Raw genomic sequence first — 13,836 nt, forward strand, 5'->3', positions numbered from 1 at the left:
GCAAGAGAGCTTATGTCTATGCCAAGTGTCAGTAGACTGCAATTGGGTATGATGGGGACTTGATGTCTGCACTCAGATCCACTGAATATTTTACATCCATGTGCACAATCAATTGATCTTGTGCGTGTGTGTGTGTGTGTGTGTGTGTGTGTGTGTGTGTGTGTGCAGAGTACCTTTCCTTTGGAGAGGATCGTCAAAACTCGTTTGAAACCCATACTATTCACACGAGTATGCGTGTGGGTTGGTTTGGGAGGGGGGGAGGAGAGGGGTGTGTGTGTGTGTCCACATTTGTGCAGGTGTACATAGCTCCCCTTTGGGCATCAAAACTTTCAAAACTTGTTTGACACCCGTACTGTTTGCACATTTCTAAATTGTTCCGACAACTCTGATCACTACTAAAGAAATTGAGAAGTGTCAAAGAAGCAATAGTAACCTGAGGATCAATAGCTTGATAAACTGTGGCATCTACTGGTTGAAAACCAAGCATCCATCCTTCAAATAGCAAAACCTAAAGCACAAAGCCAGAAGTGCCATTAGGTTCAACTTCCACACTCCATATCAAAAGAGAGGAGAGTCCAAGGAGAGAAAATCCCCAAACCTCAAAAAGGACACTCTTACTTTGAATATACAAATGAAAAGCAAGCACCTTCAAAGGACCCTCAATCTCAGGCCACATGGAAGGGTCTGCTCTATCTCCTCGACCGTTGCGTGCTGACTGCAAATCAAAAGTTAGGAAGTGAGAAAATACCATGCAAAAAGGGGGGGAAAAGAAGAAGGGGCACGGGGGAACCGCCGCGGGCCCCGGGCCGGGGGGGGGGGGGGGGGGGGGGGGGCGAAGACAAGTAGCGCGAGATCCTGCACAAAAACAGCATACCTTTTCATAGCGTGGCACTTTGGCTTTTCTGCCTATGCAAAGAAAAACAACACGCTACTGTTAAAAACAGAGAAACATGTGCATTGTAACAAGGCTCCATTATAAACAATTGGAAAAAAGAGGTTAGAACTACCTGCAGTTGACAGATTGCACAAAGCTTCCAGGGTCTCTGTACCAAGTTTTAAATCATGGCTTCCTGCATTACCCCTGAGCTGGCAGATTCGTGAATCTTTCAATGCTCTTACAACATGAGGGGGGGAAAGCCTGGCTGCAATTCAAACCTATACAAAAGCTATCCATTGTTGGTTTCAGCCACTCAGTTTTCATACCTCTAAAAGAGAATTTCCTGAATTTTCAGCAGCCATCTTTTCCTGTCCAAAATAAGAGGCAGCAGGTTATGCTTGAAATCAGAAACAAACACTTCTTCAACTATAAAAATGCTACTACAAAGTCTCCTCCAGCAATGCAACTGCTAGTACAAGCACAAGTGAATCAGTCACCCCTTCCACAAATTCCTAAGCAAGCAAACCTGCCCATGTGAACAACTTCTTCGCGGACCACAAAGCCACAAGTGATGGGGGTCTGAAGGACAATTTTAAAAACTGTTCAGGCCCTATGACAGTCCCCTCATGCCCAAGTTGAGCCCCAACAGGAGACTTCAAACCTGTGCTTCTTACAAGGACACCGCCACATACCCCACACCTGCAGTCTAACACCGAGCAGCCTAACTTTTGCCTGTTCATGCAACCTATGAGCTACCCACTAGCTGCCTCGGCCGTCAGGCCTGTCCCCAAGGATGAGGCCATGAATCACAAGTCAGGACCTAGCAGGAGTTCCGTAGGCAGCAGCAAGTCAGCAAGTCAGCATTTCAGCATTGCCAATACCCAACACTAAATATAAAGATGCAGGAGCTGCATGAGACCTGCAGGGCTGGTGAGATGCCCAACAAGTCATACTGTAGCAGGCATCCTTGGGGCAGCTAGATGGCATTTATATACACGAATACACCCAAGAGCATGTCTAGAAAAGAAACCAAATCGAAGTTAGTAAGTATTCTTTTTTTTCGACTGGCCTTAGGCCCAAGATCTTCCCGTAGTTACCGATTTTTTTACCGCCCGTAGGCGATGCTGCCGAGGAGGCACCAAGTGGGGTTTGGCCTTTGGCACAAGATCCTCCCATAGTTACCAAATTTCACCGTCCGTAGACAGCCGCCCATAGGCGCTTATTCATCTGCCCGTAGGTGATGCCGCCGAGGAAGCACCAAGGAGGGTTTTGAACCCAAGACCTCTTGGTCCTAGGCAAACACCTTCACCCCTTGAGTTATCACCTCATTGGCAGTTAGTAGGTATACGTACATCTGTGGACATTACAAAACAATGTTCTAGTGTGCAATTACACTATTGAAATGAATACATAGATAATACTAGCTTCAGACTAAAGAATTCACCCCCCCCCCCCCCCCAAAAAAAAAAACATTGACCCGATTACCTATAGTATTTTGGTCTGTATACGACATACCTGCTCTTGACCCGTTAAATAAAAATCATCAATTGAGACTGATGCTGCCCGGCTGAAGCAAATCCAAAAGATTGGTAATCAATACACAAGAAATGCAATGAGGAGACCAGGAAATGCATAACTTTCTACAGCCACACCGATAAAATGTATTAGCTGAATACACTATTAACAACACTTTCAGCAGCAATGCAAAAAGACTTTTACATACTTGCTCGTTGAGTTGAAGAGGTAGTCGAGAGAATAAACTAGAGTGCTTTTGCCACAACCCTGAGGTGCTGAAATTCCTATCTGAAAACCATAACAGTTTACAGAGCCACAGTCAAAGCATATGTAGGTACTAATAAAGATGTATGGGTCTTGTCCATTGTATCTCCTCTTTTCGTTTATTTTGAGATTTTATTATATAGTATACGTACCGCATATAAATCCACGTACATGCTCATCGACAAGCAAGATCAAACCCAATCCAACAAGCATATAACATGATGCAAATAATGTCATGTGGACAGAGTGTATCTACCGTGTGCAACACGCACACAAGACTAGCTTCGAGGCTTGGGGAATCTTGGAGCTAGGTAGGCTGATTGGTGAGCTAGGCTAGGGATAGTATGACGGGCAGGCACCCAAGTATAGACAGGCGGGCACCCAAGTGTGGACGCCTGGTGACCGGCCAAGAGCCTATAAAAGGGTGACCAAGGTTAGTCAGTTGTTCATAGAGTCTCGCGAGTCTTTGCGAGAGCTCTACGGACAGGAGCCCAGATGTAGTGCAGTCGTGCACCTGCTTCATGTAGCCGAGGTCGGCAACAGTCTCTAGGGCCGAGGCCCACGAGGGTAGCTCCATGGCGGTATGGGACGTTGCAAGGTAGAGATTGGTCGGTGCATCTTGCTAGTTAGCTCAACTTGTGGCTCAGTGGGGACAGCCAAGACTTGTGGGTTTTGCCCACGGCTGTTATGGTTGGGTGGTGAGTCAGGCCTGCACACCCTTCACGTTGTTTGGCTTTGTTTTGCAAGTTTCCGGTCGATTTTTAGGAGCGTTCTACGAGGAGATCCATGGAGATTTGACAGAAAACGTAACGTCTTCGTTAAAAAAACGAAAAGCATCAAAGCAACACACAAAAAACAAAAGCTTTTGGGAGGCTTTATAAAATACCCCTAGAGTGGGCTTCTAGCCACAAGCCTCCTCGAGTTATCTAGCACCATCTCTTGCTTGCACCCAAGATTTTCTCACTTTCCCTCTTCGAGATGTCGATCCAAGAATCGGAGATAGAACCCGTTCTCGAACGTGAAGGCCTGAAGCTACTGAGGCCGCTAATGACGATCTTTTCGAAGATTTTGTAACTAAATCTGATTTTCAAGAGTTTAAAGTTACTTTCGAGGCTTCTTTCACGGAGCGTCAGGCACAGGTCACCACGCAGATGCACGCTTTGCCGAATTCCATCTCTTTATTGACCACTACCATGTCTACTCTCTCGGGCATGCATACCTTGGTGTCTACTTTAGGCCCCAACATTACTCCAGAGCAGTTTGGAGACGAGCAAAAGCAACATATCAAGGAGATTGTGGACACGCGGCTACATAAGTGGCAGGTCCACTTCTAGTTTCATCCATATGGGGATGACAAAAAGATTCAATTGGCAACATGTTTCCTCTCGGACAAAGCTTTGCTCTGGTGGAAAGAACTCAAACCTAAACCAACAACCTGGGCACAGTTCGAAAAAGTCTTCAAGAAAGATGTCACCAATTGGCCGACCATTTGGTCCATCTCCAGTTTTTGTGTCTTGTTCACTTGAGGCCAGGCCGGTGTCTCATGTGAAGAGTGAATGGGGAGAAGTAGGGTTAGGTTTTCATGTGGGGAAAATACACAGAGAGAAGAAAGGAGAGAGAGAGAGAGAGTTGTGGGGATAAGTCAACTCATTGGAAAGAGTGTGTGACTCCCCTATCACACATGTATATTGCACTAGTACACATAGTGCACTTAGTACATTAAAAGTACTAAGTGTACTATATACTATAACTTATGGGCTTGTACACACTATAAGGGTCGGCATAGTGCCTTTACCCCAACAACCTCCCACTTAAAGGCAAAGTGCCCTTAAATGAAGGAAAAGAAAAATCAGCATGTACATGATAATATACAAGGCCATATCAAGGCTGAAACTGGCCTCATCCAATGCCCATCAAGTGTCTGCAGTAAGCAAACCGCTCCGGAGGCAAACTCTTTGTCAACAGATCAGCCGGGTTGTCATCCGTATGAATCTTAACAAGCTGAATTTGCTTGTTCTCTATCACACCTCTGATGAAGTGATACTTCACGTCCACATGCTTCGTCTTTGCATGAAAGACAGGGTTCTTTGCCAACTGGATGGCACTCTGACTATCACAAAGCAACAATGGAATATCCCCTGTATAACCCAAATCAACCACTAACCGAGATAGCCATAATGCCTCCTTGCAAGCCTCTGTGGCTGCAATATACTCGGCCTCTCTAGTAGATAAGGCAGTGCACTTCTGCATCCTGGATATCCATGACACAGCACCTCCTGTGAATGTAAACACATAACCGGTAGTAGACTTCCGGTTATCTGGATGACCGGCATAATCCGAATCCGTGTAACCATGCACTAATGCATCCTGTTTGCCAAAGAAAATGCACATATCCTGTGTACCCTTCAGGTATCTCATGACACCTTTCACTGCTTCCCAATGCTTCTTGCCAGGTTTGGCCATGTATCTACAAACCACTCCCACTGCAAATGCAATGTCCGGCCTGGTAGCAACCATGGCATACATCACATATGGAGGCAAAGGAGTACTAGTCTTCTTCCCCCCGTCCATATTGAACCTCTGCAAAACTTTGCCAATGTATTCCTTCTGAGACAAATACAACACATGCTGATTTCTGTCCCGAAGTATCTGCATACCCAAAATGTGATTTGCATCACCCAAATCCTTCATATCAAAGGTTTGATTTTTATTATAAAGGTGTTATTCTTATTAAAATTGATTTTTATACATAAAAAATGCATAAAGGAAATATTTTTATTGCAAAAGTGTTATTCCTTTTAACATTGATTTTTATGCATAAAAAGATGCATAAAGGAAATTTTTTTTATAAAAGTGTTATTCTTATAAAAAATGATTTTTATGCATAAATAGATGCATAAAGAAATTCTTTTTATTTTAAAAGTGTTATTCCTATTAAAATTGATTTTATGCATAAATAGATACATAAAAAGAGTTTTTTTATAAAAGTGTTATTCCTATTGAAGTTGATTTTTATGCATAAATAGATGCATAAAGAATTTTTGTATCAAAATTAGAATTTTCTTAAATTCTATGTTTAAATTCTATGAGTATTTGATAAATGAATAATTAAATACTCTAAGAGAGAAATTTGTGTCGTTTTATATTCACACGGATTGTAAAAAGAAAATTCAGGAAATCTATTGAGATCAAAATATTCAGATAAATGATTCCTCATTGGAATTTGTAACTAGTTTAGAAATCAACTAAGTGAATATTCAAAGAAAAAAATTCGGTAAAATAGTAACTGAACTATCTAACCTTTTCGAGAAAGATAGTTCAGGAAAAATCTTATCCGACTCGAACCTTGAATCAGACTATGACCAAGACCAAACTCTCTCGCCAGTTTCGAGGAAAGAAAGTGTGCCCAGTTTAGAAAAATACACTCAACTCCCGCCAAATCTGAAACTAAGTTTGTGGCCCTTCGAATTGATATGTGGATCAAGGTTATAGAATTCTAGGAATTCTGGTATGAAATTTTGAATTTCGATCAAGAAGTTTTGGGGATACTCATTCAAGAAATACTCATTATATTCAAAAGAAAATCAAACTGGCTGAAAACTTGCATAGAAACCCTGTTTTCTTAAAGGACTATCTTACGCCAGAGTGCTGGAGGGAGCATTTGGTATATGTTTTTCTAAGGGAAGTTTGGTTCCAAGAGCTGGCGGGGAGTGTTCAAAGGACAGCTCACGTGGCAAAATGGTGCCCTTTCGGTATGGTGTTGCCGCACATGAGGCCTTGCTTTCAAGGAGGAGAGTGCCGCATAGCAGGCACATCAGCCAAATAGTGACATTTGTCACAAACCATCAGTTCCTACGCCATGAATTCTCCAAAAAATCTAGCCGTCAACTCCTCAAAAACTCAGATGCAAGGTTTGCCTACAACTTCTTGATGCTCCACCGATTGAAAGAGTGTAGTGGTGCATTGAGACAGTTGTTCATTAGTGACGAGTTCACTTCTTCACCATTGGCTTCCACTGAGACAGGAGCTCTATGCAAGGGAAAAGCAGAGAGCCCTAATTTTTGGGAAAAAGTGAACTGCATTGATGCTATGGTTCAACCTATTGTCCACTTGATGAGGCTAGTGGATGGTATGAAGCCATGCATCGGCAAGGTATATGAGGCTATGGACAGCATGATAGAGAAGCTGAGGGATTTGGAGCCAAAGGAGGACAGGTACAAGGAGATCCGTGCCCTATGTGTGCGTAGGTGGAACTCCTACTCCTCTCCTTTGCATGCAGCAGCCTATGTGCTCGACCCTGAGTTTCAGGGTAAAGGGCAAGAAAGTGATGCAGAGGTGAGCAAGCTATGGAGACTTGTCTTGACTCGACTTGTGCCTGACCCAAATGTTAGGCGGAAGATCTGTGACCACTTGTCCAGGTATAGGAGCTTTCAGAGCTCTTATGGAGACATGGATGCACAAGATGATCGCTTCAAAGTTGGGACTGCTTTGTGGTGGAAAGATTTTGGTTCGGATGGACCTGAGCTTCAGCATCTAGCCATCCGCATTCTCAGCCAAGCAGTGAGTTCCTCTTGCCTAGAGCAACTTTGGAGCTCATACAGTCACATTGCATCGAAGAAGAGGAACTGTCTTGGGGTGGAACGGGCAAATGATCTAGTCTTTGAGAGTGCAAACTTGCGAATGCTTTGCAAGAGTACAACTGCAAAGGCTGATGCATTTACCGAGTGGAAGATGTCTCAAGATGATGAGGAGTTGGAGGTGCAAGTGGAGAACATCTCTATGGAGCCTGCAGGCATTGTAGGGACCCATGATCGTGAGGCCAACACTTCACATGCCCCTTTAGGCTTTTTGACATATGTACTACTCTAGTGTAGTCTCTTTTTTGTATGCCACTTACGTGGTTAGGACCTAGGCCTTTGCCCTTGTCTTTTTCTTTAGCCTTTGGTAACTGGGTCCTGGGTGCCCGATCTCCTTTTCGGTAACACCCATTTTTTTGCTAGAATGACTTAATATTGATACTTTGGAAGTGTAAAGTAACTTTGTTTTAGTATTGTTAAGTTTCTTGAATGAGTGCTTACTTAAAATTGCATATTTTGTATGCCATCTCATGCCGTCCCCGTCCTGGTTCCCAGGAATCCCTGTCCCCGTCCCCGTTACGTTCCCCGTCCCATGTTACTATGATTTCAACCTAAATCACCTATTACCGTAGGATTTTCAGAACTTCAACATGATGCAACGCGTACTTTTTTACAAGATATGCAAGAAATGTTACAAGTTGCAAAGGAATCTATTAGAAGTCCTCAAGACAGAGACAAATTTTATTCTAATAGAAGTGCTCAAGACAGACAAATTTTATTCTAATAGACATCATTCACCCAGAGAGTTCTCTTAAGGAACGATGGTGTATTTGTGAGTTTCGAAAGATTCCGAGACTTTACGGAAGAATCGATCTCCAAAATTATCTCCTAGATATTGCAGACCATTTCGGATTACACACGAGATTGGTTTAGTTGCATATAAATTAGACTTGCCTTCTCATGTGAAAGTTTATCTCGTATTCCATGTCAGTAGCCTTAAGGAAGTACTGGGTGGAACATACAAGTTAGTTACTCCTCAAGAAATCATAGATGTCGAGGATATGACATTTGTCCCACACGAACCGGCAAAGATTTTTGGATTTCGTGACGATTGCGGCATGCGCTACTCACGGAATACAAGATCAAGTGGGAGGATCGTGTTAAGGAGAGCGCTACATGGGAGACATTGACTACCCTTCAAAGAGACTACCTCGGGTTTTTACTTAGCTCAGGAGTGAGCTCTTAATGGAAGGGGAGTATGTCATGTGCACAGAGTGTATCTACTGTGTGCAACACGCACACAAGACTAGTTTCGAGGCTTAGGAAAGCTTGGAGTTAGACAGGCTGATTGGCGAGCTGGACTAGGAATAGACTAATGGACGGGCGCCCAAGGGTGGATGCCCGGTGATCGGCCAAGATCCTATAAAAGGGTGACCAAGGTTAGTCAGTTGTTCATAGAGTCTCGCGAGTCTTTGTGAGAGCTCTACGGTTAGGAGCTTGGATCTAGTGCAGACGTGCACTTGCTTCGTGCACTTGCTTCATGGGCTGAGGCCGGCAACAGTCTCGAGGCCCATGAGGGTATTTCCGTGGTGGTATGGGACGTCGCAGGGTAGAGATTGGTAGGTGCATTTTGCTAGTTAGCTCAGCTCGTGGCTCGGTGGGGTCAGCCAAGACTTGTGGGTTTTACCCACGGCTGTCATGGTTGGGTGGTGAGTCAAGCCTACATCCCCTTCACATTGTTTGGCTTTGTTTTGCAAGCGTTCTACGAGGAGATCCATGGAGATTTGACAAATAATCATTGCACATTTACCCAATATCATAGTTTGCACACTTACACATAACATGCAGACATGTATACACGTGTGTAGGTGCAATTGTGCTTCATAAAGATACATGCAAGCTCATGCGTGTGGGTACAAACGTTTACACATGGCCATTCACACAAGTCCACAAACCCACTCAAAAATGTGTATACCATACAAATAGACTCCGAAAGAAATGAATATGCATAATGAATGTGCATCACAATAATATATACATGCATACATGTACGCTATGAGCTCATACGCTACCTCACAAGCTGCCATTGCAGCACCCCTTGTACACATAAGCACTAAATGCATATATTCAAACAAATCCAGTCAAAAATGAGTAGACTCATACAAATAACCTCAGAAATAATCGAATATGCTAAATAAATATTTCTTTATTCGATTACGAGAACGGTGTTTATTGGCTTATTTACTTAAATGGGTAAAGTTGCCCCACTTAATAAAGTTTGCACCAGAAATCGAGTTTTCAGAACACTCACCACCAATGCAGGCACCTCATCCCCTTCCTTAAACTGAGATCGATGATGAGCCAGCTGCTGCTTGCACCACATGAAGACGGGGATATAGTAATGATAAACCCTAATTTTCTCGTCCGGTGTCAAGAAGAGCTCCTTAAATCCCAGCTGTCGGGACAGGCGGAGTCCAAGCTCGAGCCATTCGTCCATGGAGTTCTTCACAGAATCAGAGTCCAGGCCCGCTTTAGAGAGCAAGGGGCCGTTGCAGATGAACTCGTAAAGATCCGAGAGGGGAGTAACCGCAGGTGCAGTGGCAGGCAAGCAACAACAGGGTCCGGTTCGGGTTAGGGTTTCTTGCAGAGGACTGCGAGGGAGAGATGCGGGGAAAGCTAGCCCTCGCCATCGCCTGCACTTGCTTGAAAGATCTACATAGCCTGCTGGCAGGACGCCGAAGCGCACAAAGTGCAAGTTGCCATTGAAGCTGCTTCCACAGGTGGCAGGAACTGCGGACGAAGCCATGGCCATCGGGACCTCGCCCAGCTTATCTCGTCGTAAAGATTTTTGTTCGATGTTATATCTATGTCTATCACATATTAACCACACAAGGAGAGGAGAGAGAAAAGAAATCCTGGATTTTTTAAAATAAGAGGAAAAAATCTCTTCTATTTGATTCTTTGTATTCCTATTGACCTTTTCTATTATTCTTGAGTTTCGCTTAGCAACGTGCGGGTTGAGTACTAGTATAATTAAATAGACGATTGAAATCCTCTTTTTCGGGTTTCATTCCAATTGATCCTTTGTATTCCGATTTCCATTCTTGTGTTTCGCTCAGCAATAAACAACTGAAATCCTCTTTTTGTGGCTAGCTAGACACGGCCGTTATTGTCCACACACACACACTGCTAGATTGGTGTCCACACACTACCGCTACCCACCAGATCCCAATGAGCTTGCATTCCCAACATATGATTTACTCTTGACATTCATCTCCTTTAGTGATAAGAAGGGCTATAAGATCCTCGAACTTTGGGTAGTTTTCTCGAGTTCGGATAGATGTCCTAAAACTAATCATACTCTTTGCCAAGCCCATTTAATGTGATCGACACCAAGTTGCGCCTTGGTCAGCCTTATTAAACCAATTGCCTAATACTATGCAGGCTTATACTCATCTTATTCTTCTGCACATTATGTAGCTCTTGCTTTAATTGCATTCTTCTTGCCTTAGTAGTTATGCTATATAGTTTAACCAAGGTATCCCATGCATTCTTAGGTGTTGCTACATTATGTAGCTTTTGCTTTAAATGTATCTTTCTTGCCTTAGTACTTGTGCTATATAGTTTAACCAAAGTATCCCATGCATTCTTAGGTGTCATGCTTGTTGTGAGGAGTGACTTTTTATTTCGAAAGATCTTTGGCTTCTTCTTGTCATCTCAAATAAGTATCGAGGAAGTTTCTCATCCTAAACTTTCATGCTTGGAAGTTGTTCTTATTCTCGTTCACAATCTAGAATAGACTGTCTAACATGATTACTTGCATAACAACTTACCAAATAGTGCTTGCAAAGCTTCAATACTTACATCAAATCTGTAATCTCCAACACCGTTATCTCCTGTGGTATTATAAACCTGTTATAATTTATACTATAACTCTATATAGAATAGTCACATAAACATACATCCAATAACCAGTAAATCTTAGATTTTCTAAACGGACTGCAACCTTGCTGCAACTTTGCACCGAACTAGAAATTGGTGAAAATAGACACTTTCATAGAGTGCATGCGAAAAAATTGCAGGGCAAAAATGGAACTCGGAACGACCTCAAATCCAAATTTTGAAATCACTTTGGCCTTCCTCTAGCCTGCTCCCAATGTAGCCTCTTCCTCTATCATACAATATAACAATCTCAAATAGGAGTGACTTTTTATTTCGAAAGATCTTCGGCTCTTCTTGTCATTTGAAATAAATATCAAAGAAGTTTCTCATCCTAAACTTCCATGCTTGGAAGTTGTTCTTGTCCAGCTTCTTGCTCACAATCTGAGATAGACTGTCTCACATGATTACTTGCAGCAACTTACCAAATAGTGCTTGCAAAAACTTCTACGAATTCTGAAATCACTTTGGCCTTCCTCTAACATGCTACTAGTGTAGTCTCTTCCTCTACCATCCAACATAACAATCTCAAATAGGGCCAACTTCCCTTTACACTCCAAGAGTAAGAAAACTAGCGAACAAGGGGCATCCTCCTGCCATCCAACACATGAGAGAGAGAGAGAGAGAAGGCGTGGTTGTAGGCTTGATCATTTCTAGCTAAGTGGTGCATCTCTTGTAGGAGAGAGAGTTGCTAGACAAAGACACAAGTTGTGTGCATCATGAAACACCGATCTCTTTGCCCTCCATGACAATAGCATATGCCTCCACGTGGTCACAAAAATTGCAAAAATCATGCATTATAGATTTCATACTATTTTTGACATTGGAAGGTCTTTACCTTCTAAAATCCAATAGTTCTTTCTCTCAAACTAAGTTAATTAACTCAAATCCAACATTTCTTTCTCTGAAACCAAATTAATTAATTCATGAAGCCAGTGTGTGGATATTAGCTTTAGGTTATTTCAGTGTGAAATCATCATTAGGAAAATGTGTTGTGTTTTGTGGAGTGCAATGAAGGAAAGCTATGGAGCTTCTCTACTTGGTGTGTGTTAATGAAATGAAAGCAAGTATAGTTTAGGTGTATCTCCAATGTGTCCCTCTATTCTCTTTTCATGGAGCTCTCATTAGGGTTTCTTGAGTGAGTAAGCAAGAGGGAAAAGTCTGGTTTTTGGAGCTTTCCATTGGAGCTATGGAACTAAAATAAGCTATAGAGCACACCAAACCAAACAAATCTGAGATCTTGGCCTATCGGATAAGGATAGCTAAACACCCTAAGCAGATTATAGGTGATTTGACAAAGATTAAGCAAGGAGTGGGCTACCCAAAGCAAGTGAAATGCAAGTTTTTTCAAGCTTTCCATGGAAAATGTGAGAAGGCTGCACTAGCAAGCTATTGAGACAACTCTTAAGCAAGTGAGATAGATTTGCAGGCAACATTGAGGCTATGGAAGCTCATAATGTATGGAACTTGCAAGTATTGATTTTATGCATCATTGAGGTTATTGATGTGTAGCTAAGGCACATTTATCACACCCTAATCATTACCCAAACTCAATCCAACATCATTGAAGGAGTTATAGCAATTGGTGGTAGCCTAAAAATCACCACAAAAATTACTAGGGACATAGAAATTCATAAAAGTGCTCAAACAGAAGCATACAATATGCACAAAAGGCTTAGCAATTGATCCCCAAGCAAGCATACACTATTGAATGAAACCCACAAGCACTCATTTGGTGGTATTGATGCAAAATAAGCTAGATTAAGGAGGATTAATAGGGCTATTAACTATGTTTAGCAAAATAAAGGTACTTAATCATCTAATTACTCACTCATTTAGTCAAAATTAGTGCAATGGATCCTATACATGGCTAGAGAAACTTGATACAAAGCCAATGAATGCATGGGCCTTAGATTTGGATGTGATTTGAATGAATTGGAAGTGGATTAGTGTCGGTATTTAACTGTTTATATGCCTTTGACCAAAACAGAGAGCTATTTGTTGCATGTATTTGACACTTATTGACCTCCGATGATGTTTATATGTCACATGGAGCATGTATGGATGTAAAAGCATATGGTATACACTTGATTTGACCATTTTCTAGTGATTTGGTACATTAAAGAGCTCATTATTGTGTGGCATTGCAAGCGATATTAGATTTTTTGCACTGAATAGTGTATGGATGTAAAGCATAAAGAGTGAGCTCGTGTGAGTACATTAGAGTGTTTCGGAAAGTGGAGGACTGTTTTGGATGTGTTTCTTAAAACTTGTGAGTGGTGCAAAGTGATTTTTAGCTTATACAAACAATGGTTTTGAGTCTTGGATTCTGTACACCATAAAAATTGTAGAATGTGTGGACAGCATCGGTGATCAAGCACATCTATGTATGAGTGTTTGAGTTGATTAGTTGCTATACTCAGTGAACATTGTGCATAGCAAGATGAATGACGATCTAGACAAGATTGTTGGGGAAAAGCTTGATAGAAACAACTTTCAGATTTAGAAGTATCACATGACAAACTTTTTGAAAGGCAAAGGACTTTGGAATTTAGTGACAGGTGAGGAGACGGAGCCATAGGTTCCACCAATGATTGCAACACTCGCCAAGCTTACAGCACATAGGAATTGGAATCAGACAGAAGAGTGTTGCATTAATTATCG

At 42.2% G+C, this 13,836-nt stretch overlaps 1 protein-coding gene across 1 annotated transcript; it reads right to left on the bottom strand.

Annotated features, from left to right (window-relative positions):
• Nucleotides 1-205: 205 nt before the first annotated feature.
• On the bottom strand, nt 206-10,111 carry LOC147637858 (P-loop containing nucleoside triphosphate hydrolases superfamily protein). Its single transcript, XM_086799702.1, has 8 exons — nt 9,545-10,111; nt 2,601-2,680; nt 2,393-2,444; nt 1,204-1,245; nt 1,008-1,086; nt 875-906; nt 647-715; nt 206-508 (listed from the first exon to the last, which is right to left on the bottom strand). Exons 1-8 carry the CDS (start codon nt 10,043-10,045, stop codon nt 221-223), a joined length of 1,143 nt encoding a protein of 380 aa, XP_086655828.1. The 5' UTR covers nt 10,046-10,111; the 3' UTR covers nt 206-220.
• Between the last annotated feature and the right edge of the window lie 3,725 nt (nt 10,112-13,836).

Source organism: Cibotium barometz, chromosome 6 (genome assembly GCF_041138505.1).
Source record: "Cibotium barometz isolate CiBa-2024 chromosome 6, ASM4113850v1, whole genome shotgun sequence".
NCBI classification, from domain to species: domain Eukaryota; kingdom Viridiplantae; phylum Streptophyta; class Polypodiopsida; order Cyatheales; family Cibotiaceae; genus Cibotium; species Cibotium barometz.